Source organism: Notechis scutatus, chromosome 5 (assembly GCF_049901735.1).
Source record: "Notechis scutatus isolate UNSWTSFEM ecotype Mainland chromosome 5, rNotScu1.2, whole genome shotgun sequence".
Taxonomy (NCBI): Eukaryota; Metazoa; Chordata; class Lepidosauria; order Squamata; family Elapidae; genus Notechis; species Notechis scutatus.
The window spans coordinates 31799645-31826034 of NC_142013.1; the positions used below are offsets into that span (position 1 = coordinate 31799645).

The window sequence follows — 26390 nt, forward strand, 5'->3', positions numbered from 1 at the left end:
TAGATTTCTTTAAGTAGTGAATCACACTTTTAGGAAAAGAATTCCTAGCTATGGCCAAAATATTAAAATAACCAATGTGATCAGTGTATTGACACAAAATAAATAGGGATTTACCATGCCGAGGCTGTGGGACTTCAGTGCTGGTCTGAGGTTTATGTCTGGCATGATTTTTCTCTTAAGGAAAAAAAAACCAAGAATGCTAGTTATTGATTGATACATTTTTCCAGACCCTTGGGCTGTATACTGACTGGCACATTTACCAACATGCACATGTGAACAAAGTGTATTTTATAGAATTTAAAAGACACGTAACATTCTTTTATAATAGTTTAAATCTATGCACAAAGAAATAGGTGTCAATGGCTGACTGGTTTTGTATTAGTGATGAGACTATTCAGACACAAAAGGGCTTCCCAAGCCTTTTAAGTTGCATTTGTAGTAACTGACAGGAAAGAGATGGCGGGTTTTCTGTTGAAATAAAATAACCAAGGTCAGAGACCACAAAGGACTCCACTGTTTCCTCCAGAAAAGCTAAAAATGCATCTCATTCCTTGAAGTGCCATGTCTCTTTTTATGGATCCAATCTGGCTCCATAGATTATCAGAAGAGGCCCTTTTGAGAATCAACTCACTTTCACTAGTAATTGACCCAGTTCGTTCCTTGGAAAGGGTGATAATGTGCACGTCCCAGGTTATAATGTGCATTCCTAGGAAGCACATTTGGCTTCCAGTCTCCCAGGACTTCAAGAAGTCATAAAAAACCAACTTTTCTACTAAAACTTTGTTAGTTGAATTTATTTAAATTTGAACAAAATTAATATAAAAGTAATTGTTTTTTATTTTTATTTTGTGTGTGTATTTTTAGTCATGGTAAGCACTGAATATTGTATAAAATATAGATGGGACATACATTTTAATACCTAAATGCATGGGTGGGATTCTACCTGGTCGGACCGGTTCTATAGAACCAGTTGTTATGATTCTGCTCAGTTAGGAGAACTGGCAAATTTTGCCACTGCCTGGCTCCTCCCCTCCCCAACCCGCCCACTCACTCCTTACCTGGCATGCGCACCATCAAACTTGCCTGCTAAGTTTCTATTTTTCTTTTTCCCAACCATCAGTTTTTCTGCTGTGCCGGGAGATTTAGATTAGCTAGAAAGCAGGAAATCATTGGATTTCTTGCTTTCTAGCTAATCTAAAAACAGAGCTGAACCTTCCTTAGGACTGAAGTTTCTATTTTTCAATGCAGACTCAGATAGAAGATTGTAGAATGGTAGATCTCTAAGTGAATCTGTGATTCTGTGAGCAACTCAATTTGTCTGCCTGCTTTGCTTGATTTTGGGTAAAAGTTGCTCTTTTTTAAAATAAAAAAAATCAATATTTACACACTTGGTGTGTTGTGAGTTAATTTTGTGAGTTTGCTTGCAAGAAAATTTTATGTGATAGACTCAGGTAGCAGATTGCAGATAGATAGATCTCTAAGTGAATCTGTGATTCTGTGAGCAACTCAATCTGCCTGCCTGCTTTGCCTGATTTTGGGTAAAGTTGCTCTTTTTTAATAAAAAAATAAATATTTACAATATTTACATACAAGCCACACCCAGCCAGTCATGTGATTGCCAAGCCACATCCAGTCAGCAAGCCATGCCCACCAAGTCATATGACCACCAAGCCACACTCAGACATTAGGCCACGCCCACAAAACCGGTTCTTAAGAAATTTGAATCCCACCCCTGCTTAAATAGATTTTGATGCATAGAACAGCTGGGAAAAGAAATAAAACATGTAGTGTTTTATTTAGAAGTAATTATTGTACACGGGCAGAGATACTGAAATCAGGTTTCTTATTAGAAATTCATTTGGCATAATTAGAATTAGAAATATCTATCTATCTGTCTGTCTGTCTCTCTGTCTGTCTGTCTGTCTGTCTGTCTATCTATCTATCCATCCATCCATCCATCTATCTGGCTGCGGTTTTGGAGTCTAGTCTGAAAGCTCTTCTTTGTGGGCGCATCATAGCTCTATGCCATCCCTACTTCTTTTTTAACATCTACATGAAATGAAGGGGGTGGGTGGATTATTCCTCTGCATGAGGTAAAAAGCATTATCAGTATTCTGATGACAGTCAACTATATAAATCTGTCCTCACTCAAACAACTAAAAGTTGTTGAGGTTCTGTCACAGTATCTGAAGATTATGGAAGTCTGAAGGGGAAAAATAAGTTCAGATCATCCCTTCCATGACTGAGTGGCTATTGCTTTTGGATCCATGAGAGGAGTATGGGCCAGATTTTCTATTATTGATTATTACTATTTGTTGCTTTTTTTCTTGGATTACTTTCTCTTATATGCCTCTCAGAGACAAATTTAATAAGAAAAACACTGCTAAAAGGACAAAACTAATAAATTTTTATTCCCAAATTATGTAGGTTTTTTTTTAATGCAGGCTTTGACACATGGAGAGAATTTAAATAACAATATAAAAATTTACCAGATTTTGGTAGTAGCAATGGGTTGACTGTTGTTTTAGTGATCGGAACATGATGCTTGGTTTCTGCATCTGAAAAAGAAAAAAATATCTTCAAAATTATTAAGATGTAAATAGGGTCAGGTCAGGCATTTTAAAATTGAATGTGAAGGTGAAGGTGAAGAAACATGCTGTGGATATGAAGTGTACAAAATCAGCCACACAAAAGGGTTGGAAAGAGTAGCCTCAATACATATATAAAATTAGTGATTTATGAAAATTTCAGGAGCCAGCTTAAAAAAGAAATGGAAATTACAAACACGTGGGAGTTCACTGCGTATAATATGGCCACTTCCAGTTATTTTCACATGACTGAATCACTGTGCAAGGAAAGAAAGAAAAAGCAGTACTGTGGAAAAAAAATAAATAGAATGGTTAAAAGTCTTCAGTGCTAAATGACTAGCAAACCTAGAGAAAGGATGGGATTTAATGAAAAAAAGATGATGTTAGATGATCTTACAGAAAAGAACATGTAATGGATTTCTGAACAAGAAAGTAAAATAAGAAAATTAATCAGTGTGCCAGGAAAACACTATTACCTACTATTGGAAGTTCATTGCTAAACGTAATAGGTTCCAAAACTGTACCGGGGAAAAAAGGGAACTATTAGTATATGGAAAACCTTTCCGAATGCCTGTAACTGCAACACTAATTTACAAAAAAATATTGTAGCTTTAAAAACAGAAATTGATATATAATCTTAGAAACTAAGATTAGAAACTAATAAGAATTAATGCACCTGAGCACATGTTCCAAAGTTGTGTTCAATCCAGAAAATACTCATGTCCAAGGAGTGACCAGGAATGCATGATCTACCTATCTACTAAGAATCATACTGAAAACAATTTTATCTAATGCATAACAATTATCAGGTTAGTAAATGGGTGCTTTGGCATGGTCAAGAGTTGACGAAAATAATTATAAGCCCCAGCTGAAAATAAAAACAAGCAACCAACCCCCCCCTCAAATTTAGGATGTCAACATTGAAGGACACCTATGTACCCCAAAATAATTTTAAATATTTTACAAACATGAATCAGAAATATGCCGTCATAAAATGCATGATCTGAAGATGAAGAAAAATATTGCCTCAGATGGGTCTTATTCCTCTATATGGACTCTCATAGGAAGTTTTAATGTATATGGTGAATGTCTTGGATTGTGAAGTTTACCTCTATTCCCATTCTATAAAGGGTACATTCAGGGTGATTCAGTATTGGATCACAACATTTAGAATTTATACAATTTATAATTTTACTGACTTCATAGTACTGACTTCATAGTACTATTGAATAAAATTATGCCATAGAGGTTCAAGAAGTTCTTGTAGTAAGGCAGAAAAAAGTAAATAAAAAGTCACTCCACCACGTTTCCTTTCTGGCACTTCTGAAAAGATGTAGTCAAGTTTTCTAAATTTTGATGGATCAGGGCTTGATTCATAGGAAGCTGAAAGGAAGTCCAGTCTAGATTTAATTTCGCTTTTGACAGGAAGGTACAAGATTCAAACTACCATATGATATTAACCGTATCTTATGAAAGGATTTTGAACTGAAGAAGAAAAAATTCTAAAAGTGTAATGGGAGTTAAACCTCAGGAAAATAAAGATCTAAGTAACATGAATGAAAGGGAATGGTCTGCTAATACTATGCACTGGTGTAGCGAAGTGCTGCAGATGACCACAGACATGTTTTAAAAAGTTATGTTCAGTGCAGCCTTGGGGAATGAATTATGTTGCAACAACAAATTATCTTCAATTTTATCTAACGTATGAGAAAATATAATTACCATATTTGGTAACTGGGAGTTCTGGCGTGGTCAAGACTTTAGGAAGATAATTATAATCCAAAGTTGAAACTAGAAACAAGCAAACAACCCCCAAATAAGTTCACATTGTACATGTGGACATGGTTTTGGCTATATAAGCCTAAGAGTTATTTCATTTTAAAATGGAATGATCAGGCATGACACCATTATGAAGAAATATATCGTCTTGGAAGGATTTTCATCTTTCATATAAAGGGATCCAGGAGATTTGTATGTTTTGTATTCTGGTTGAAAAGTGTCCCTTCATTCTACTTGGTCTTTCAGAGCATTCAATAATATGCTCAGACCTTGTGCATATAGTAATTTCCAGGGTCTGGATTTTGTAAATCCTTTTGAGAAGATTACACTAGATAGATGTAAGAACTTATCTTGTAAAGGATCAGACAGTAGTATATAAAAAAATGTCACTCTACCAAGTTTCCTGTCTGGCACTTCTTCAAGGATGGAGCCAGGTTCTTTAAATTTTGATGGAACAGGGCTTGGTTCATAAGAAACTGAAAGGAAGTCCAGTATAGAATTAGGCTGTAAATTGACAGGGAGCATAGGATTCCAAATACTGTGTGATGCTAATCATATGATAAATGGGTAATTTCAGGAAAATGAACATCAAAAGTAGCACGATAAAAACTATATGGCCTTCTAATATTATCTATCTATGTAATGATGTTCTACACGTGATCTGCGGGCATGTTGTTCCAATTCTGTTCAGTGCACAGACTCGTTATTTCTAAACAACCACCAGGAATGCTTTATCTACTAACAATCAATCCACATATAATTTTATCAAACATATGAGAACATATAATTACCATGTTTGGTAATTGGAAGTTTTGGTGTGGTCAAGACTTTAGGAAGATTTTTATAATCCACAGTTGAAACTGGAAAAAAGCAAAGAACCCCAAGATAAATGTATATACTAGATAAGTTCTAGAGGTAGAAAGAAGAATGTTAAAAAAAAGTCACTCTACCATGTTTCATGTCTTGTACTATGGGCATGATGTAGTTGGTCTCTTTATACTTTGGCGGAACCGGGCTTGTTTTATAAGAATCTGAAAGGAAGTCCAATCCAAAATTAATCTACATTTGACAGCGAAGTACAGGATTCAAAATACCATGTTACTTTTGAAAGGATTTTGAACTGAAGAAGAAAGAATTCTCAAAGGGTAACAAAGTTTAACCTGGGAAAACAAAGATCTAAAGTAGCTTGAAAAAAGTGAATGTTCTCCCAATACTATGTATTTCTAAAGCTCTGCATATTATCTGCAGGGAAGTCTTTCAAAGTTATGTTCAATCAGGAACTCTTTGCTTCGAAGTAGCCACCAAGAGTGCACAATCTACCAATAATCACACTGTCTACTTTTTATCAACCATATGATAACACATAATTACCAGATTTGGTAATTGGAAGATCTGGCGTGCTCAAGACTTTAGGAAGATAATTATCGTCCTCAGTTGAAACTAGAAAAAAGCAAAGAACCCCCAAATAAGTTCACATTGTATACGTGGACGTGGTTTCACCTATGTCAGCCTAAGAGTTATTTTACCTTAAAATGGAATGATCAGGCATGACACTACTACAAAGAAATATATTGCTTGGAAGAATTTTCATCTTTCATGTAGAAGCATCCAGAAAATTTCTGTTTTTAAGGTGCTCTGTCTTCTGGTTGGAAATTGTCCCTTCATTCTACTCATTGTTGTAGTGCTTTGGTAATTCAGTAATAAGCTTAATACTTGTGCATATATTAATTTCCAGAATGTCTGGATTTTGTAAACCCTTTTGATAAGATTACACTAGATAGATGCATTTACTCATGTGATAAAGGAACAGAGAGTAGTACGTTAAAAAAGTCACTCTACCAGGTTTCCTGTCTGGTACTTCTGCAAGGATGGAGCCAGGTTCTTTAAATTTTGATGGAACAGGGCTTGGTTCATAAGAACCTGAAAGGAAGTCCAGTATACAATTAGTCTCTAATCTGACAGGGAGCATAGGATTCCAAATATTGTGTGATGCTAATCATATGAGTAATGGGTAATTTCAGGAAAATGAACATCAAAAGTGGTACGATAAAAACTATATGGCCTTCTAATATTATCTATCTATGTAATGAAGTTCTACACGTGATCTGCGGGCATGTTGTTCCAATTCTGTTCAGTGCACAGACTCGTTATTTTTAAACAACCACCAAGAATGCTTTATCTACTAACAATCAATCCACATATAATTTAATCAAACATATGACAACATATAATTACCAGGTTTGGTAATTGGAAGTTTTGGTGTGGTCAAGACTTTAGGAAGATTTCTATCATCCACAGTTGAAACTGGAAAAAAGCAAAGAACCCCAAGATAAATTTACAGTGTTCACATTCAAGGAGAGGGTTCCACCTATGTACCCCAAGTTGCCAACGAGCCCTTCTATCTTGAGATGAATTGTTATACATGGTCCTACAATTAACTAACATATCGCCTTGGAGGAATTTTAAACCTCAGTGGAGGCCCATCAGAGAAGCTTTGGTGTGCCTGGTCTGATGTCTTCAGGATTGAATGTCTACTTCACTTCCTTTTTGTACAGTTTTGTACAGAATATATTTAGAATATATTTAGGAAGTCTGGAGTTCATGTTTCTTTCAGAAATGAATATACTAGATAAGTTATAGAGGTAGAAAGGAGAATGTTAAAAAAGTCACTCTACCATGTTTCACGTCTGGTACTATGGGCATGATGTAGTCGGTCTCTTTATACTTTGGCGGAACCGGGCTTGTTTCATAAGAATCTGAAAGGAAGTCCAGTCCAAAATTAATCTACATTTGACAGCGAAGTACAGGATTCAAAATACCATCTTACTTTTGAAAGGATTTTGAACTGAAGAAGAAAGAATTCTCAAAGGGTAACAAAGTTTAACCTGGGAAAACAAAGATCTAAAGTAGCTTGAAAAAAGTGAATGTTCTCCCAATACTATGTATTTCTAAAGCTCTGCATATTATCTGCAGGCAAGTCTTTCGAAGTTATGTTCAATCAGAAACCCTTTGCTTCGAAGTAGCCACCAAGAGTGCACGATCTACCGATAATCACACTGTCTACATTTTTATCAACCATATGATAACACATAATTACCAGATTTGGTAATTGGAAGATCTGGCGTGCTCAAGACTTTAGGAAGATAATTATCGTCCTCAGTTGAAACTAGAAAAAGCAAAGAACCCCCAAATAAGTTCACATTGTACATGTGGACATGGTTTCACCTATGTCAGCCTAAGAGTTATTTTATCTTAAAATGGGATGATCAGGCATGACACTACAACACAGAAATATATTGCTTGGAAGAATTTCTTGTAGAGGGATGCAGGAATTTTTGTTTTTATGGGGCTCTATCTTCCGGTTGGAAAGTGTCCCTTCATTCTACTCGTTGTTGTAGTGCATTCGTAATTCAGTAATATGCTTAATACTTGTGCATATATTAATTTCCAGAATGTCTGGATTTTGTAAACCCTTTTGATAAGATTAAACTTGGTAGATGTAAGAAGTCATGCTGTAAAGGAACAGAGAGTAGTACGTAAAAAAGTCACTCTACCAGGTTTCCTGTCTGGTACTTCTGCAAGGATGGAGCCAGGTTCTTTAAATTTTGATGGAACAGGGCTTGGTTCATAAGAAACTGAAAGGAAGTCCAGTATAGTATTAGTCTTTAAATTGACAGGGAGCATAGGATTCCAAATACTGTGTGATGCTAATCATATGAGAAATGGGTTATTTTAGGAAAATGAACCTCAAAAGTAGCACGATAAAAACTATATGGCCTTCTAATATTATCCATCTATGTAATGAAGTTCTACACGTGATCTGCGGGCATGTTGTTCCAATTCTGTTCAGTGCACAGACTCGTTATTTTTAAACAACCACCAGGAATGCTTTATCTACTAACAATCAATCCACATATAATTTAATCAACATATGACAACATATAATTACCAGGTTTGGTAATTGGAAGTTTTGGTGTGGTCAAGACTTTAGGAAGATTTCTATCATCCACAGTTGAAACTGGAAAAAAGCAAAGAACCCCAAGATAAATTTACAGTGTTCACATTCAAGGAGAGGGTTCCACCTATGTACCCCAAGTTGCCAACGAGCCCTTCTATCTTGAGATGAATTGTTATACATGGTCCTACAATTAACTAACATATCGCCTTGGAGGAATTTTAAACCTCAGTGGAGGCCCATCAGAGAAGCTTTGGTGTGCCTGGTCTGATGTCTTCAGGATTGAATGTCTACTTCACTTCCTTTTTGTACAGTTTTGTACAGAATATATTTAGAATATATTTAGGAAGTCTGGAGTTCATGTTTCTTTCAGAAATGAATATACTAGATAAGTTCTAGAGGTAGAAAGAAGAATGTTAAAAAAGTCACTCTACCATGTTTCACGTCTGGTACTATGGGCATGATGTAGTCGGTCTCTTTATACTTTGGCGGAACCGGGCTTGTTTCATAAGAATCTGAAAGGAAGTCCAGTCCAAAATTAATCTACATTTGACAGCGAAGTACAGGATTCAAAATACCATCTTACTTTTGAAAGGATTTTGAACTGAAGAAGAAAGGGTAGCAAAGTTTAACCTGGGAAAACAAAGATCTAAAGTAGCTTCAAAAAGTGAATGTTCTCCCAATACTATGTATTTCTAAAGCTCTGCATATTATCTGCAGGCAAGTCTTTAAGTTATGTTCAATCAGAAACCCTTTGCTTAAGTAGCCACCAAGAGTGCACGATCTACCGATAATCACACTGTCTACATTTTTATCAACCATATGATAACACATAATTACCAGATTTGGTAATTGGAAGATCTGGCGTGCTCAAGACTTTAGGAAGATAATTATCGTCCTCAGTTGAAACTAGAAAAAGCAAAGAACCCCAAATAAGTTCACATTGTACATGTGGACATGGTTTCACCTATGTCAGCCTAAGAGTTATTTTATCTTAAAATGGGATGATCAGGCATGACACTACAACACAGAAATATATTGCTTGGAAGAATTTCTTGTAGAGGATGCAGGAATTTTTGTTTTTACGGGCTCTATCTTCCGGTTGGAAAGTGTCCCTTCATTCTACTCCTTGTTGTAGTGCATTCGTAATTCAGTAATATGCTTAATACTTGTGCATATATTAATTTCCAGAATGTCTGGATTTTGTAAACCCTTTTGATAAGATTAAACTTGGTAGATGTAAGAAGTCATGCTGTAAAGGAGCAGAGAGTAGTACGTAAAAAAAGTCACTCTACCAGGTTTCCTGTCTGGTACTTCTGCAAGGATGGAGCCAGGTTCTTTAAATTTTGATGGAACAGGGCTTGGTTCATAAGAAACTGAAAGGAAGTCCAGTATAGTATTAGTCTTTAAATTGACAGGGAGCATAGGATTCCAAATACTGTGTGATGCTAATCATATGAGAAATGGGTTATTTTAGGAAAATGAACCTCAAAAGTAGCACGATAAAAACTATATGGCCTTCTAATATTATCCATCTATGTAATGAAGTTCTACACGTGATCTGCGGGCATGTTGTTCCAATTCTGTTCAGTGCACAGACTCGTTATTTTTAAACAACCACCAGGAATGCTTTATCTACTAACAATCAATCCACATATAATTTATTCAAACGCATGACAACAAATAATTACCAGGTTTGGTAATTGGAAGTTTTGGTGTGGTCAAGACTTTAGGAAGATTTCTATCATCCACAGTTGAAACTGGAAAAAAGCAAAGAACCCCAAGATAAATTTACAGTGTTCACATTCAAGGAGAGGGTTCCACCTATGTACCCCAAGTTGCAAATGAGCCCTTCTATCTTGAGATGAATTGTTATACATGGTCTTACAATTAACTAACATATCGCCTTGGAGGAATTTTAAACCTCAGTGGAGGCCCATCAGAGAAGCTTTGGTGTGCCTGGTCTGATGTCTTCAGGATTGAGTGTCTACTTCACTTCCTTTTTGTACAGTTTTGTACAGAATATATTTAGAATATATTTAGGAAGTCTGGAGTTCATGTTTCTTTCAGAAATGAATATACTAGATAAGTTCTAGAGGTAGAAAGAAGAATGTTAAAAAAAGTCACTCTACCATGTTTCACGTCTGGTACTATGGGCATGATGTAGTCGGTCTCTTTATACTTTGGCGGAACCGGGCTTGTTTCATAAGAATCTGAAAGGAAGTCCAGTCCAAAATTAATCTACATTTGACAGCGAAGTACAGGATTCAAAATACCATGTTACTTTTGAAAGGATTTTGAACTGAAGAAGAAAGAATTCTCAAAGGGTAGCAAAGTTTAACCTGGGAAAACAAAGATCTAAAGTAGCTTGAAAAAAGTGAATGTTCTCCCAATACTATGTATTTCTAAAGCTCTGCATATTATCTGCAGGCAAGTCTTTCGAAGTTATGTTCAATCAGAAACCCTTTGCTTCGAAGTAGCCACCAAGAGTGCACGATCTACCGATAATCACACTGTCTACATTTTTATCAACCATATGATAACACATAATTACCAGATTTGGTAATTGGAAGATCTGGCGTGCTCAAGACTTTAGGAAGATAATTATCGTCCTCAGTTGAAACTAGAAAAAAGCAAAGAACCCCCAAATAAGTTCACATTGTACATGTGGATATGGTTTCACCTATGTCAGCCTAAGAGTTATTTTATCTTAAAATGGGATGATCAGGCATGACACTACAACACAGAAATATATTGCTTGGAAGAATTTCTTGTAGAGGGATGCAGGATTTTTTTGTTTTTACGGGGCTCTATCTTCCGGTTGGAAAGTGTCCCTTCATTCTACTCGTTGTTGTAGTGCATTCGTAATTCAGTAATATGCTTAATACTTGTGCATATATTAATTTCCAGAATGTCTGGATTTTGTAAACCCTTTTGATAAGATTAAACTTGGTAGATGTAAGAAGTCATGCTGTAAAGGAGCAGAGAGTAGTACGTAAAAAAAGTCACTCTACCAGGTTTCCTGTCTGGTACTTCTGCAAGGATGGAGCCAGGTTCTTTAAATTTTGATGGAACAGGGCTTGGTTCATAAGAAACTGAAAGGAAGTCCAGTATAGTATTAGTCTTTAAATTGACAGGGAGCATAGGATTCCAAATACTGTGTGATGCTAATCATATGAGAAATGGGTTATTTTAGGAAAATGAACCTCAAAAGTAGCACGATAAAAACTATATGGCCTTCTAATATTATCCATCTATGTAATGAAGTTCTACACGTGATCTGCGGGCATGTTGTTCCAATTCTGTTCAGTGCACAGACTCGTTATTTTTAAACAACCACCAGGAATGCTTTATCTACTAACAATCAATCCACATATAATTTAATCAACATATGACAACATATAATTACCAGGTTTGGTAATTGGAAGTTTTGGTGTGGTCAAGACTTTAGGAAGATTTCTATCATCCACAGTTGAAACTGGAAAAAAAGCAAAGAACCCCAAGATAAATTTACAGTGTTCACATTCAAGGAGAGGGTTCCACCTATGTAACCCAAGTTGCCAACGAGCCCTTCTATCTTGAGATGAATTGTTATACATGGTCCTACAATTAACTAACATATCGCCTTGGAGGAATTTTAAACCTCAGTGGAGGCCCATCAGAGAAGCTTTGGTGTGCCTGGTCTGATGTCTTCAGGATTGAATGTCTACTTCACTTCCTTTTTGTACAGTTTTGTACAGAATATATTTAGAATATATTTAGGAAGTCTGGAGTTCATGTTTCTTTCAGAAATGAATATACTAGATAAGTTCTAGAGGTAGAAAGAAGAATGTTAAAAAAAGTCACTCTACCATGTTTCACGTCTGGTACTATGGGCATGATGTAGTCGGTCTCTTTATACTTTAGGGAACCGGGCTTGTTTCATAAGAATCTGAAAGGAAGTCCAGTCCAAAATTAATCTACATTTGACAGCGAAGTACAGGATTCAAAATACCATCTTACTTTTGAAAGGATTTTGAACTGAAGAAGAAAGGGTAGCAAAGTTTAACCTGGGAAAACAAAGATCTAAAGTAGCTTCAAAAAAGTGAATGTTCTCCCAATACTATGTATTTCTAAAGCTCTGCATATTATCTGCAGGCAAGTCTTTCGAAGTTATGTTCAATCAGAAACCCTTTGCTTCGAAGTAGCCACCAAGAGTGCACGATCTACCGATAATCACACTGTCTACATTTTTATCAACCATATGATAACACATAATTACCAGATTTGGTAATTGGAAGATCTGGCGTGCTCAAGACTTTAGGAAGATAATTATCGTCCTCAGTTGAAACTAGAAAAAAGCAAAGAACCCCCAAATAAGTTCACATTGTACATGTGGACATGGTTTCACCTATGTCAGCCTAAGAGTTATATTATCTTAAAATGGGATGATCAGGCATGACACTACAACACAGAAATATATTGCTTGGAAGAATTTCTTGTAGAGGGATGCAGGAATTTTTTGTTTTTACGGGGCTCTATCTTCCGGTTGGAAAGTGTCCCTTCATTCTACTCCTTGTTGTAGTGCATTCGTAATTCAGTAATATGCTTAATACTTGTGCATATATTAATTTCCAGAATGTCTAGATTTTGTAAACCCTTTTGATAAGATTAAACTTGGTAGATGTAAGAAGTCATGCTGTAAAGGAACAGAGAGTAGTACGTAAAAAAGTCACTCTACCAGGTTTCCTGTCTGGCACTTCTGCAAGGATGGAGCCAGGTTCTTTAAATTTTGATGGAACAGGGCTTGGTTCATAAGAAACTGAAAGGAAGTCCAGTATAGTATTAGTCTTTAAATTGACAGGGAGCATAGGATTCCAAATACTGTGTGATGCTAATCATATGAGAAACCGGTTATTTTAGGAAAATGAACCTCAAAAGTAGCACGATAAAAACTATATGGCCTTCTAATATTATCCATCTATGTAATGAAGTTCTACACGTGATCTGCGGGCATGTTGTTCCAATTCTGTTCAGTGCACAGACTCGTTATTTTTAAACAACCACCAGGAATGCTTTATCTACTAACAATCAATCCACATATAATTTAATCAACATATGACAACATATAATTACCAGGTTTGGTAATTGGAAGTTTTGGTGTGGTCAAGACTTTAGGAAGATTTCTATCATCCACAGTTGAAACTGGAAAAAAAGCAAAGAACCCCAAGATAAATTTACAGTGTTCACATTCAAGGAGAGGGTTCCACCTATGTACCCCAAGTTGCCAACGAGCCCTTCTATCTTGAGATGAATTGTTATACATGGTCCTACAATTAACTAACATATCGCCTTGGAGGAATTTTAAACCTCAGTGGAGGCCCATCAGAGAAGCTTTGGTGTGCCTGGTCTGATGTCTTCAGGATTGAATGTCTACTTCACTTCCTTTTTGTACAGTTTTGTACAGAATATATTTAGAATATATTTAGGAAGTCTGGAGTTCATGTTTCTTTCAGAAATGAATATACTAGATAAGTTCTAGAGGTAGAAAGAAGAATGTTAAAAAAGTCACTCTACCATGTTTCACGTCTGGTACTATGGGCATGATGTAGTCGGTCTCTTTATACTTTGGCGGAACCGGGCTTGTTTCATAAGAATCTGAAAGGAAGTCCAGTCCAAAATTAATCTACATTTGACAGCGAAGTACAGGATTCAAAATACCATCTTACTTTTGAAAGGATTTTGAACTGAAGAAGAAAGGGTAGCAAAGTTTAACCTGGGAAAACAAAGATCTAAAGTAGCTTCAAAAAGTGAATGTTCTCCCAATACTATGTATTTCTAAAGCTCTGCATATTATCTGCAGGCAAGTCTTTTGAAGTTATGTTCAATCAGAAACCCTTTGCTTCGAAGTAGCCACCAAGAGTGCACGATCTACCGATAATCACACTGTCTACATTTTTATCAACCATATGATAACACATAATTACCAGATTTGGTAATTGGAAGATCTGGCGTGCTCAAGACTTTAGGAAGATAATTATCGTCCTCAGTTGAAACTAGAAAAAGCAAAGAACCCCAAATAAGTTCACATTGTACATGTGGACATGGTTTCACCTATGTCAGCCTAAGAGTTATATTATCTTAAAATGGGATGATCAGGCATGACACTACAACACAGAAATATATTGCTTGGAAGAATTTCTTGTAGAGGGATGCAGGAATTTTTTGTTTTACGGGGCTCTATCTTCCGGTTGGAAAGTGTCCCTTCATTCTACTCCTTGTTGTAGTGCATTCAGTAATTCAGTAATATGCTTAATACTTGTGCATATATTAATTTCCAGAATGTCTAGATTTTGTAAACCCTTTTGATAAGATTAAACTTGGTAGATGTAAGAAGTCATGCTGTAAAGGAACAGAGAGTAGTACGTAAAAAAGTCACTCTACCAGGTTTCCTGTCTGGCACTTCTGCAAGGATGGAGCCAGGTTCTTTAAATTTTGATGGAACAGGGCTTGGTTCATAAGAAACTGAAAGGAAGTCCAGTATAGTATTAGTCTTTAAATTGACAGGGAGCATAGGATTCCAAATACTGTGTGATGCTAATCATATGAGAAACCGGTTATTTTAGGAAAATGAACCTCAAAAGTAGCACGATAAAAACTATATGGCCTTCTAATATTATCCATCTATGTAATGAAGTTCTACACGTGATCTGCGGGCATGTTGTTCCAATTCTGTTCAGTGCACAGACTCGTTATTTTTAAACAACCACCAGGAATGCTTTATCTACTAACAATCAATCCACATATAATTTAATCAACATATGACAACATATAATTACCAGGTTTGGTAATTGGAAGTTTTGGTGTGGTCAAGACTTTAGGAAGATTTCTATCATCCACAGTTGAAACTGGAAAAAAGCAAAGAACCCCAAGATAAATTTACAGTGTTCACATTCAAGGAGAGGGTTCCACCTATGTACCCCAAGTTGCCAACGAGCCCTTCTATCTTGAGATGAATTGTTATACATGGTCCTACAATTAACTAACATATCGCCTTGGAGGAATTTTAAACCTCAGTGGAGGCCCATCAGAGAAGCTTTGGTGTGCCTGGTCTGATGTCTTCAGGATTGAATGTCTACTTCACTTCCTTTTTGTACAGTTTTGTACAGAATATATTTAGAATATATTTAGGAAGTCTGGAGTTCATGTTTCTTTCAGAAATGAATATACTAGATAAGTTCTAGAGGTAGAAAGAAGAATGTTAAAAAAGTCACTCTACCATGTTTCACGTCTGGTACTATGGGCATGATGTAGTCGGTCTCTTTATACTTTGGCGGAACCGGGCTTGTTTCATAAGAATCTGAAAGGAAGTCCAGTCCAAAATTAATCTACATTTGACAGCGAAGTACAGGATTCAAAATACCATCTTACTTTTGAAAGGATTTTGAACTGAAGAAGAAGAAGGGTAGCAAAGTTTAACCTGGGAAAACAAAGATCTAAAGTAGCTTCAAAAAGTGAATGTTCTCCCAATACTATGTATTTCTAAAGCTCTGCATATTATCTGCAGGCAAGTCTTTTGAAGTTATGTTCAATCAGAAACCCTTTGCTTGAAGTAGCCACCAAGAGTGCACGATCTACCGATAATCACACTGTCTACATTTTTATCAACCATATGATAACACATAATTACCAGATTTGGTAATTGGAAGATCTGGCGTGCTCAAGACTTTAGGAAGATAATTATCGTCCTCAGTTGAAACTAGAAAAAAGCAAAGAACCCCCAAATAAGTTCACATTGTACATGTGGACATGGTTTCACCTATGTCAGCCTAAGAGTTATATTATCTTAAAATGGGATGATCAGGCATGACACTACAACACAGAAATATATTGCTTGGAAGAATTTCTTGTAGAGGGATGCAGGAATTTTTGTTTTTACGGGGCTCTATCTTCCGGTTGGAAAGTGTCCCTTCATTCTACTCCTTGTTGTAGTGCATTCGTAATTCAGTAATATGCTTAATACTTGTGCATATATTAATTTCCAGAATGTCTAGATTTTGTAAACCCTTTTGATAAGATTAAACTTGGTAGATGTAAGAAGTCATGCTGTAAAGGAACAGAGAGTAGTACGTAAAAAAGTCACTCTACCAGGTTTCCTGTCTGGCACTTCTGCAAGGATGGAGCCAGGTTCTTTAAATTTTGATGGAACAGGGCTTGGTTCATAAGAAACTGAAAGGAAGTCCAGTATAGTATTAGTCTTTAAATTGACAGGGAGCATAGGATTCCAAATACTGTGTGATGCTAATCATATGAGAAACCGGTTATTTTAGGAAAATGAACCTCAAAAGTAGCACGATAAAAACTATATGGCCTTCTAATATTATCCATCTATGTAATGAAGTTCTACACGTGATCTGCGGGCATGTTGTTCCAATTCTGTTCAGTGCACAGACTCGTTATTTTTAAACAACCACCAGGAATGCTTTATCTACTAACAATCAATCCACATATAATTTAATCAACATATGACAACATATAATTACCAGGTTTGGTAATTGGAAGTTTTGGTGTGGTCAAGACTTTAGGAAGATTTCTATCATCCACAGTTGAAACTGGAAAAAAGCAAAGAACCCCAAGATAAATTTACAGTGTTCACATTCAAGGAGAGGGTTCCACCTATGTACCCCAAGTTGCCAACGAGCCCTTCTATCTTGAGATGAATTGTTATACATGGTCCTACAATTAACTAACATATCGCCTTGGAGGAATTTTAAACCTCAGTGGAGGCCCATCAGAGAAGCTTTGGTGTGCCTGGTCTGATGTCTTCAGGATTGAATGTCTACTTCACTTCCTTTTTGTACAGTTTTGTACAGAATATATTTAGAATATATTTAGGAAGTCTGGAGTTCATGTTTCTTTCAGAAATGAATATACTAGATAAGTTCTAGAGGTAGAAAGAAGAATGTTAAAAAAGTCACTCTACCATGTTTCACGTCTGGTACTATGGGCATGATGTAGTCGGTCTCTTTATACTTTGGCGGAACCGGGCTTGTTTCATAAGAATCTGAAAGGAAGTCCAGTCCAAAATTAATCTACATTTGACAGCGAAGTACAGGATTCAAAATACCATCTTACTTTTGAAAGGATTTTGAACTGAAGAAGAAAGGGTAGCAAAGTTTAACCTGGGAAAACAAAGATCTAAAGTAGCTTCAAAAAGTGAATGTTCTCCCAATACTATGTATTTCTAAAGCTCTGCATATTATCTGCAGGCAAGTCTTTTGAAGTTATGTTCAATCAGAAACCCTTTGCTTCGAAGTAGCCACCAAGAGTGCACGATCTACCGATAATCACACTGTCTACATTTTTATCAACCATATGATAACACATAATTACCAGATTTGGTAATTGGAAGATCTGGCGTGCTCAAGACTTTAGGAAGATAATTATCGTCCTCAGTTGAAACTAGAAAAAAGAAAAGAACCCCCAAATAAGTTCACATTGTACATGTGGACATGGTTTCACCTATGTCAGCCTAAGAGTTATATTATCTTAAAATGGGATGATCAGGCATGACACTACAACACAGAAATATATTGCTTGGAAGAATTTCTTGTAGAGGGATGCAGGAATTTTTTGTTTTTACGGGGCTCTATCTTCCAGTTGGAAAGTGTCCCTTCATTCTACTCCTTGTTGTAGTGCATTCGTAATTCAGTAATATGCTTAATACTTGTGCATATATTAATTTCCAGAATGTCTGGATTTTGTAAACCCTTTTGATAAGATTAAACTTGGTAGATGTAAGAAGTCATGCTGTAAAGGAACAGAGAGTAGTACGTAAAAAAAGTCACTCTACCAGGTTTCCTGTCTGGCACTTCTGCAAGGATGGAGCCAGGTTCTTTAAATTTTGATGGAACAGGGCTTGGTTCATAAGAAACTGAAAGGAAGTCCAGTATAGTATTAGTCTTTAAATTGACAGGGAGCATAGGATTCCAAATACTGTGTGATGCTAATCATATGAGAAACCGGTTATTTTAGGAAAATGAACCTCAAAAGTAGCACGATAAAAACTATATGGCCTTCTAATATTATCCATCTATGTAATGAAGTTCTACACGTGATCTGCGGGCATGTTGTTCCAATTCTGTTCAGTGCACAGACTCGTTATTTTTAAACAACCACCAGGAATGCTTTATCTACTAACAATCAATCCACATATAATTTAATCAACATATGACAACATATAATTACCAGGTTTGGTAATTGGAAGTTTTGGTGTGGTCAAGACTTTAGGAAGATTTCTATCATCCACAGTTGAAACTGGAAAAAAAGCAAAGAACCCCAAGATAAATTTACAGTGTTCACATTCAAGGAGAGGGTTCCACCTATGTACCCCAAGTTGCCAACGAGCCCTTCTATCTTGAGATGAATTGTTATACATGGTCCTACAATTAACTAACATATCGCCTTGGAGGAATTTTAAACCTCAGTGGAGGCCCATCAGAGAAGCTTTGGTGTGCCTGGTCTGATGTCTTCAGGATTGAATGTCTACTTCACTTCCTTTTTGTACAGTTTTGTACAGAATATATTTAGAATATATTTAGGAAGTCTGGAGTTCATGTTTCTTTCAGAAATGAATATACTAGATAAGTTCTAGAGGTAGAAAGAAGAATGTTAAAAAAGTCACTCTACCATGTTTCACGTCTGGTACTATGGGCATGATGTAGTCGGTCTCTTTATACTTTGGCGGAACCGGGCTTGTTTCATAAGAATCTGAAAGGAAGTCCAGTCCAAAATTAATCTACATTTGACAGCGAAGTACAGGATTCAAAATACCATCTTACTTTTGAAAGGATTTTGAACTGAAGAAGAAAGGGTAGCAAAGTTTAACCTGGGAAAACAAAGATCTAAAGTAGCTTCAAAAAGTGAATGTTCTCCCAATACTATGTATTTCTAAAGCTCTGCATATTATCTGCAGGCAAGTCTTTCGAAGTTATGTTCAATCAGAAACCCTTTGCTTCGAAGTAGCCACCAAGAGTGCACGATCTACCGATAATCACACTGTCTACATTTTTATCAACCATATGATAACACATAATTACCAGATTTGGTAATTGGAAGATCTGGCGTGCTCAAGACTTTAGGAAGATAATTATCGTCCTCAGTTGAAACTAGAAAAAGAAAAGAACCCCCAAATAAGTTCACATTGTACATGTGGACATGGTTTCACCTATGTCAGCCTAAGAGTTATATTATCTTAAAATGGGATGATCAGGCATGACACTACAACACAGAAATATATTGCTTGGAAGAATTTCTTGTAGAGGGATGCAGGAATTTTTTGTTTTTACGGGGCTCTATCTTCCGGTTGGAAAGTGTCCCTTCATTCTACTCCTTGTTGTAGTGCATTCGTAATTCAGTAATATGCTTAATACTTGTGCATATATTAATTTCCAGAATGTCTGGATTTTGTAAACCCTTTTGATAAGATTAAACTTGGTAGATGTAAGAAGTCATGCTGTAAAGGAACAGAGAGTAGTACGTAAAAAAAGTCACTCTACCAGGTTTCCTGTCTGGCACTTCTGCAAGGATGGAGCCAGGTTCTTTAAATTTTGATGGAACAGGGCTTGGTTCATAAGAAACTGAAAGGAAGTCCAGTATAGTATTAGTCTTTAAATTGACAGGGAGCATAGGATTCCAAATACTGTGTGATGCTAATCATATGAGAAATGGGCTATTTTAGGAAAATGAACATCAAAAGTAGCACGATAAAAACTGTATGGCCGCCTAATATTATCCATCTATGTAATGAAGTTCTACACGTGATCTGCGGGCATGTTGTTCCAATTCTGTTCAGTGCACAGACTCGTTATTGTTAAATAACCACCAGGAATGCTTTATCTACTAACAATCAATCCACATATAATTTAATCAAACATATGACAACATATAATTACCAGGTTTGGTAATTGGAAGTTTGGGCGTGCTCAAGACTTTAGGAAGATAATTATCGTCCTCAGTTGAAACTAGAAAAAAGCAAAGAACCCCCAAATAAGTTCACATTGTACATGTGGACATGGTTTCACCTATGTAAGCCTAAGAGTTATTTTATCTTAAAATGGGAAGATCAGACATGACACTACAACACAGAAATATATTGCTTGGAAGAATTTCTTGTAGAGGGATGCAGGAATTTTTTGTTTTTACAGGGCTCTATCTTCTGGTTGGAAAGTGTCCCTTCATTCTACTCGTTGTTGTAGTGCTTTGGTAATTCAGTAATATGCTTAATACTTGTGCATAGATTAATTTCCAGAATGTCTGGATTTTATAAACCCTTTTGATAAGATTACACTAGATAGATACGTTTACTCATGTGATAAAGGAACAGAGAGTAGTACGTAAAAAAAGTCACTCTACCAGGTTTCCTGTCTGGTACTTCTGCAAGGATGGAGCCAAGTTCTTTAAATTTTGATGGAACAGGGCTTGGTTCATAAGAAACTGAAAGGAAGTCCAGTATAGTATTAGTCTTTAAATTGACAGGGAGCATAGGATTCCAAATACTGTGTGATGCTAATCATATGAGAAACGGGTTATTTTAGGAAAATGAACCTCAAAAGTAGCACGATAAAAACTATATGGCCGCCTAATATTATCCATCTATGTAATGAAGTTCTACACGTGAAATGCGGGCATTTTGTTCCAATTCTGTTCAGTGCACAGACTCATTATTGTTAAACAACCACCAGGAATGCTTTATCTACTAACAATCAATCCACATATAATTTAATCAAACATATGACAACATATAATTACCAGGTTTGGTAATTGGAAGTTTTGGTGTGGTCAAGACTTTAGGAAGATTTCTATCATCCACAGTTGAAACTGGAAAAAAGCAAAGAACCCCAAGATAAATTTACAGTGTCCACATTCAAGGAGAGGGTTCCACCTATGTACCCCAAGTTGCCAACGAGCCCTTCTTTTTTGAGATGGATTGTTATACATGGTCCTACAATTAACTAACATATCGCCTTAGAGGAATCTTAAACCTCAGTGGAGGACCATCAGAGAAGCTTTGGTGTGCCTGGTCTGATGTCTTCAGGATTGAATGTCTACTTCACTTCCTTTTTGTACAGTTTTGTACAGAATATATTTAGAATATATTTAGGAAGTCTGGAGTTCATGTTTCTTTCAGAAATGAATATACTAGATAAGTTCTAGAGGTAGAAAGAAGGATGTTAAAAAAAAGTCACTCTACCATGTTTCATGTCTGGTACTGTGGGCATGATGTAGTCGGTCTCTTTATACTGTGGCGGAACCCGGCTTGTTTTAAAAGAATCTGAAAGGAAGTCCAGTCCAAAATTAATCTACATTTGACAGCGAAGTACAGGATTCAAAATACCATGTTACTTTTGAAAGGATTTTGAACTGAAGTAGAAAGAATTCTCAAAGGGTAACTAAGTTTAACCTGGGAAAACAAAGATCTAAAGTAGCTTGAAAAAAGTGAATGTTCTCCCAATACTATCTATTTCTAAAGCTCTGCATATTATCTGCAGGGAAGTCTTTCGAAGTTATGTTCAATCAGAAACCCTTTGCTTCGAAGTAGCCACCAAGAGTGCACGATCTACTGATAATCACACTGTCTACATTTTTATCAGCCATATGATAACACATAATTACCAGATTTGGTAATTGGAAGATCTGGCGTGCTCAAGACTTTAGGAAGATAATTATCATCCTCAGTTGAAACTAGAAAAAAGAAAAGAACCCCCAAATAAGTTCACATTGTACATGTGGATATGGTTTCACCTATGTCAGCCTAAGAGTTGTTTTATCTTAAAATGGGATGATCAGGCATGACACTACAACACAGAAATATATTGCTTGGAAGAATTTCTTGTAGAGCAGGGATCCCCAACCTTTTCGACGCCGCGGCCCGGTTCCGGCGTCAGCTGGGCGCCGCGCCCGGTTCCGGCGTCAGCTGGGCGCCGCCATCTTTTGACGAAAAATCACTTCCGGTGGCGTCACGAAGTGATTTTTCATCAAAAATGGCGGCGCTAGCGCTTCTGGTGAGCTTTTCGGTAGAAATGGCTTTCTACCCGGAAAAGCTCACCAGCGCTGGCGCCGCCATCTTTTTGACGAAAAATTGCTTTTTTACCAAAAAGATGGCGGCGCCCAGCAACCAGCGGCCCGGTAAGGCTTGTTCCGCGGCCCGGTACCGGTCCGCGGACCGGCGGTTGGGGACCCCTGTTGTAGAGGGATGCAGGAATTTTTTGTTTTTACGGGGCTCTATCTTCCGGTTGGAAAGTGTCCCTTCATTCTACTCGTTGTTGTAGTGCATTCGTAATTCAGTAATATGCTTAATACTTGTGCATATATTAATTTCCAGAATGTCTGGATTTTGTAAACCCTTTTGATAAGATTAAACTTGGTAGATGTAAGAAGTCATGCTGTAAAGGAACAGAGAGTAGTACGTAAAAATAGTCACTCTACCAGGTTTCCTGTCTGGTACTTCTGCAAGGATGGAGCCAGGTTCTTTAAATTTTGGTGGAACAGGGCTTGGTTCATAAGAAACTGAAAGGAAGTCCAGTATAGTATTAGTCTTTAAATTGACAGGGAGCATAGGATTCCAAATACTGTGTGATGCTAATCATATGAGAAACGGGTTATTTTAGGAAAATGAACCTCAAAAGTAGCACGATAAAAACTATATGGCCGCCTAATATTATCCATCTATATAATGAAGTTCTACACGTGATCTGCGGGCATGTTGTTCCAATTCTGTTCAGTGCACAGACTCGTTATTTTTAAACAACCACCAGGAATGCTTTATCTACTAACAATCAATCCACACATAATTTAATCAAACATATGACAACATATAATTACCAGGTTTGGTAATTGGAAGTTTTGGTGTGGTCAAGACTTTAGGAAGATTTCTATCATCCACAGTTGAAACTGGAAAAAAGCAAAGAACCCCAAGGTAAATTTACAGTGTCCACATTCAAGGAGAGGGTTCCACCTGTGTACCCCAAGTTGCCAACGAGCCCTTCTATCTTGAGATGAATTGTTATACATGGTCCTACAATTAACTAACATATCGCCTTGGAGGAATTTTAAACCTCAGTGGAGGCCCATCAGAGAAGCTTTGGTGTGCCAGGTCTGATGTCTTCAACATTGAATGTCTACTTCACTTCCTTTTTGTACAATTTTGTACAGAATATATTTAGAATATATTTAGGAAGTCTGGAGTTCATGATTCTTTCAGAAATGAATATACTAGATAAGTTCTAGAGGTAGAAAGAAGGATGTTAAAAAAAAGTCACTCTACCATGTTTCACGTCTGGTACTTTGGGCATGATGTAGTCGGTCTCTTTATACTGTGGCGGAACCCGGCTTGTTTTAAAAGAATCTGAAAGGAAGTCCAGTCCAAAATTAATCTACATTTGACAGCGAAGTACAGGATTCAAAATACCATCTTACTTTTGAAAGGATTTTGAACTGAAGTAGAAAGAATTCTCAAAGGGTAACTAAGTTTAACCTGGGAAAACAAAGATCTAAAGTAGCTTGAAAAAAGTGAATATTCTCCCAATATTATGCATTTCTAAAGCTCTGCATATTATCTGCAGGCAAGTCTTTCGAAGTTATGTTCAATCAGAAACCCTTTGCTTTGAAGTAGCCAGCAAGAGTGCACGATCTACTGATAATCACACTGTCTACATTTTTATCAACCATATGATAACACATAATTACCAGATTTGGTAATTGGAAGATCTGGCGTGCTCAAGACTTTAGGAAGATAATTATCGTCCTCCGTTGAAACTAGAAAAAAGCAAAGAACCCCCAAATAAGTTCACATTGTACATGTGGATATGGTTTCACCTATGTCAGCCTAAGAGTTGTTTTATCTTAAAATGGGTTGATCAGGCATGACACTACAACACAGAAATATATTGCTTGGAAGAATTTCTTGTAGAGGGATGCAGGAATTTTTTGTTTTTACGGGGCTCTATCTTCCGGTTGGAAAGTGTCCCTTCATTCTACTCCTTGTTGTAGTGCATTCGTAATTCAGTAATATGCTTAATACTTGTGCATATATTAATTTCCAGAATGTCTAGATTTTGTAAACCCTTTTGATAAGATTAAACTTGGTAGATGTAAGAAGTCATGCTGTAAAGGAACAGAGAGTAGTACGTAAAAAAAGTCACTCTACCAGGTTTCCTGTCTGGTACTTCTGCAAGGATGGAGCCAGGTTCTTTAAATTTTGGTGGAACAGGGCTTGGTTCATAAGAAACTGAAAGGAAGTCCAGTATAGTATTAGTCTTTAAATTGACAGGGAGCATAGGATTCCAAATACTGTGTGATGCTAATCATATGAGAAACGGGTTATTTTAGGAAAATGAACCTCAAAAGTAGCACGATAAAAACTATATGGCCGCCTAATATTATCCATCTATGTAATGAAGTTCTACACGTGATCTGCGGGCATGTTGTTCCAATTCTGTTCAGTGCACAGACTCGTTATTTTTAAACAACCACCAGGAATGCTTTATCTACTAACAATCAATCCACACATAATTTAATCAACATATGACAACATATAATTACCAGGTTTGGTAATTGGAAGTTTTGGTGTGGTCAAGACTTTAGGAGGATTTATATCATCCACAGTTGAAACTGGAAAAAAGCAAAGAACCCCAAGATAAATTTACAGTGTTCACATTCAAGGAGAGGGTTCCACCTATGTACCCCAAGTTGCCAACGAGCCCTTCTATCTTGAGATGAATTGTTATACATGGTCAATTAACTAACATATCGCCTTAGAGGAATCTTAAACCTCAGTGGAGGCCCATCAGAGAAGCTTTGGTGTGCCTGGTCTGATGTCTTCAGGATTGAATGTCTACTTCACTTCCTTTTTGTACAGTTTTGTACAGAATATATTTAGAATATATTTAGGAAGTCTGGAGTTCATGATTCTTTCAGAAATGAATATACTGGATAAGTTCTAGAGGTATAAAGAAGGATGTTAAAAAAAAGTCACTCTACCATGTTTCACATCTGGTACTATGGGCATGATGTAGTCGGTCTCTTTATACTTTGGCGGAACCCGGCTTGTTTTATAAGAATCTGAAAGGAAGTCCAGTCCAAAATTAATCTACATTTGACAGCAAAATACAGGATTCAAAATACCATGTTACTTTTGAAAGGATTTTGAGGTGAAGAAGAAAGAATTCTCAAAGGGTAACAAAATTTAACCTTGGGAAAATAAAGATTTAAAGTAGCTTGAAAAAAGTGAATGTCCTCCCAATACTATGCATTTCTAATGGTCTGCATATTATCTTCAGGCAAGTCTTTCGAAGTTATGTTTAATCAGGAACTCTTTGCTTCTAAGTAGCCACCAAGTGCACGATCTTCCCATAATCACACTGTACACATTTTTATCAACCATATGATAACAGATAATTACCAGATTTGGTAACTGGAAGATCTGGCGTGCTCAAGACTTTAGGAAGATAATTATCGTCCTCAGTTAAAACTAGAAAAAAGCAAAGAACCCCCAAATAAGTTCACATTGTACATATGGACATGGTTTCACCTATGTAAGCCTAAGAGTTATTTTATCTTAAAATGGAATGATCAGGTACTATAGAGAAATATACTGACTTGGAAGAATTTTCATCTTTCATGTAAAGGGATCTTGGAAATTTTTGGTTTTTACAGTTCTGTGTCTTCTGGTTTGAATACAGTATATTTAGGAAGTCTGGAGTTCATGTTCATTTCAGAAAGATATATATTAGATACATTTTTGAGGTAGAGAGAAGCATGTTAAATTAGTCACTCTACCATGTTTGATGTCTTCATTCATGATGTAGTCGGGGTCTTTATGCCTTTAAAATTAATCTACATTTAACAGCGAAGTACAAGATTCAATATACGATGTTATTCTAATCGTATGATAGAATTTTGAACTGAGGAAGTCAGTATTCTCCCAGGGTAATGGGAGTTATACCTTGATAAAATCAATATCAAAAATAACACTATACAATAAGGATGGTCTCGTAATACTATGCATCTGTGTATTGAAGCTCTACATA

The 26390-nt window shown here is 36.5% G+C and overlaps 1 protein-coding gene across 1 annotated transcript in view; it reads right to left on the minus strand.

Annotated features, from left to right (window-relative positions):
- The window catches only part of ABI3BP (ABI family member 3 binding protein), a 173107-nt gene that overhangs the window by 47630 nt on the left and 99087 nt on the right, over nt 1–26390 (minus strand). Inside the window, exons 20-70 of the mRNA XM_087966474.1 lie at nt 25763–25831; nt 25342–25422; nt 24509–24589; nt 24049–24117; nt 23185–23253; nt 22789–22869; nt 21976–22044; nt 21554–21634; nt 21112–21180; nt 20716–20796; nt 20256–20324; nt 19860–19940; nt 19401–19469; nt 18991–19071; nt 18550–18618; nt 18155–18235; nt 17695–17763; nt 17285–17365; nt 16845–16913; nt 16450–16530; nt 15992–16060; nt 15581–15661; nt 15141–15209; nt 14746–14826; nt 14289–14357; nt 13879–13959; nt 13438–13506; nt 13043–13123; nt 12584–12652; nt 11732–11800; nt 11337–11417; nt 10877–10945; nt 10455–10535; nt 10014–10082; nt 9618–9698; nt 9163–9231; nt 8757–8837; nt 8317–8385; nt 7922–8002; nt 7465–7533; nt 7043–7123; nt 6603–6671; nt 6207–6287; nt 5739–5807; nt 5318–5398; nt 5159–5227; nt 4763–4843; nt 4311–4379; nt 3065–3106; nt 2490–2558; nt 115–174 (exon numbers count right to left, since the gene is read on the minus strand). Of these exons, the coding sequence (XP_087822600.1) occupies nt 115–174; nt 2490–2558; nt 3065–3106; nt 4311–4379; nt 4763–4843; nt 5159–5227; nt 5318–5398; nt 5739–5807; nt 6207–6287; nt 6603–6671; nt 7043–7123; nt 7465–7533; nt 7922–8002; nt 8317–8385; nt 8757–8837; nt 9163–9231; nt 9618–9698; nt 10014–10082; nt 10455–10535; nt 10877–10945; nt 11337–11417; nt 11732–11800; nt 12584–12652; nt 13043–13123; nt 13438–13506; nt 13879–13959; nt 14289–14357; nt 14746–14826; nt 15141–15209; nt 15581–15661; nt 15992–16060; nt 16450–16530; nt 16845–16913; nt 17285–17365; nt 17695–17763; nt 18155–18235; nt 18550–18618; nt 18991–19071; nt 19401–19469; nt 19860–19940; nt 20256–20324; nt 20716–20796; nt 21112–21180; nt 21554–21634; nt 21976–22044; nt 22789–22869; nt 23185–23253; nt 24049–24117; nt 24509–24589; nt 25342–25422; nt 25763–25831 (3759 nt within the window). The remainder of the gene's footprint in view (nt 1–114; nt 175–2489; nt 2559–3064; nt 3107–4310; nt 4380–4762; nt 4844–5158; nt 5228–5317; nt 5399–5738; nt 5808–6206; nt 6288–6602; nt 6672–7042; nt 7124–7464; nt 7534–7921; nt 8003–8316; nt 8386–8756; nt 8838–9162; nt 9232–9617; nt 9699–10013; nt 10083–10454; nt 10536–10876; nt 10946–11336; nt 11418–11731; nt 11801–12583; nt 12653–13042; nt 13124–13437; nt 13507–13878; nt 13960–14288; nt 14358–14745; nt 14827–15140; nt 15210–15580; nt 15662–15991; nt 16061–16449; nt 16531–16844; nt 16914–17284; nt 17366–17694; nt 17764–18154; nt 18236–18549; nt 18619–18990; nt 19072–19400; nt 19470–19859; nt 19941–20255; nt 20325–20715; nt 20797–21111; nt 21181–21553; nt 21635–21975; nt 22045–22788; nt 22870–23184; nt 23254–24048; nt 24118–24508; nt 24590–25341; nt 25423–25762; nt 25832–26390) is intronic.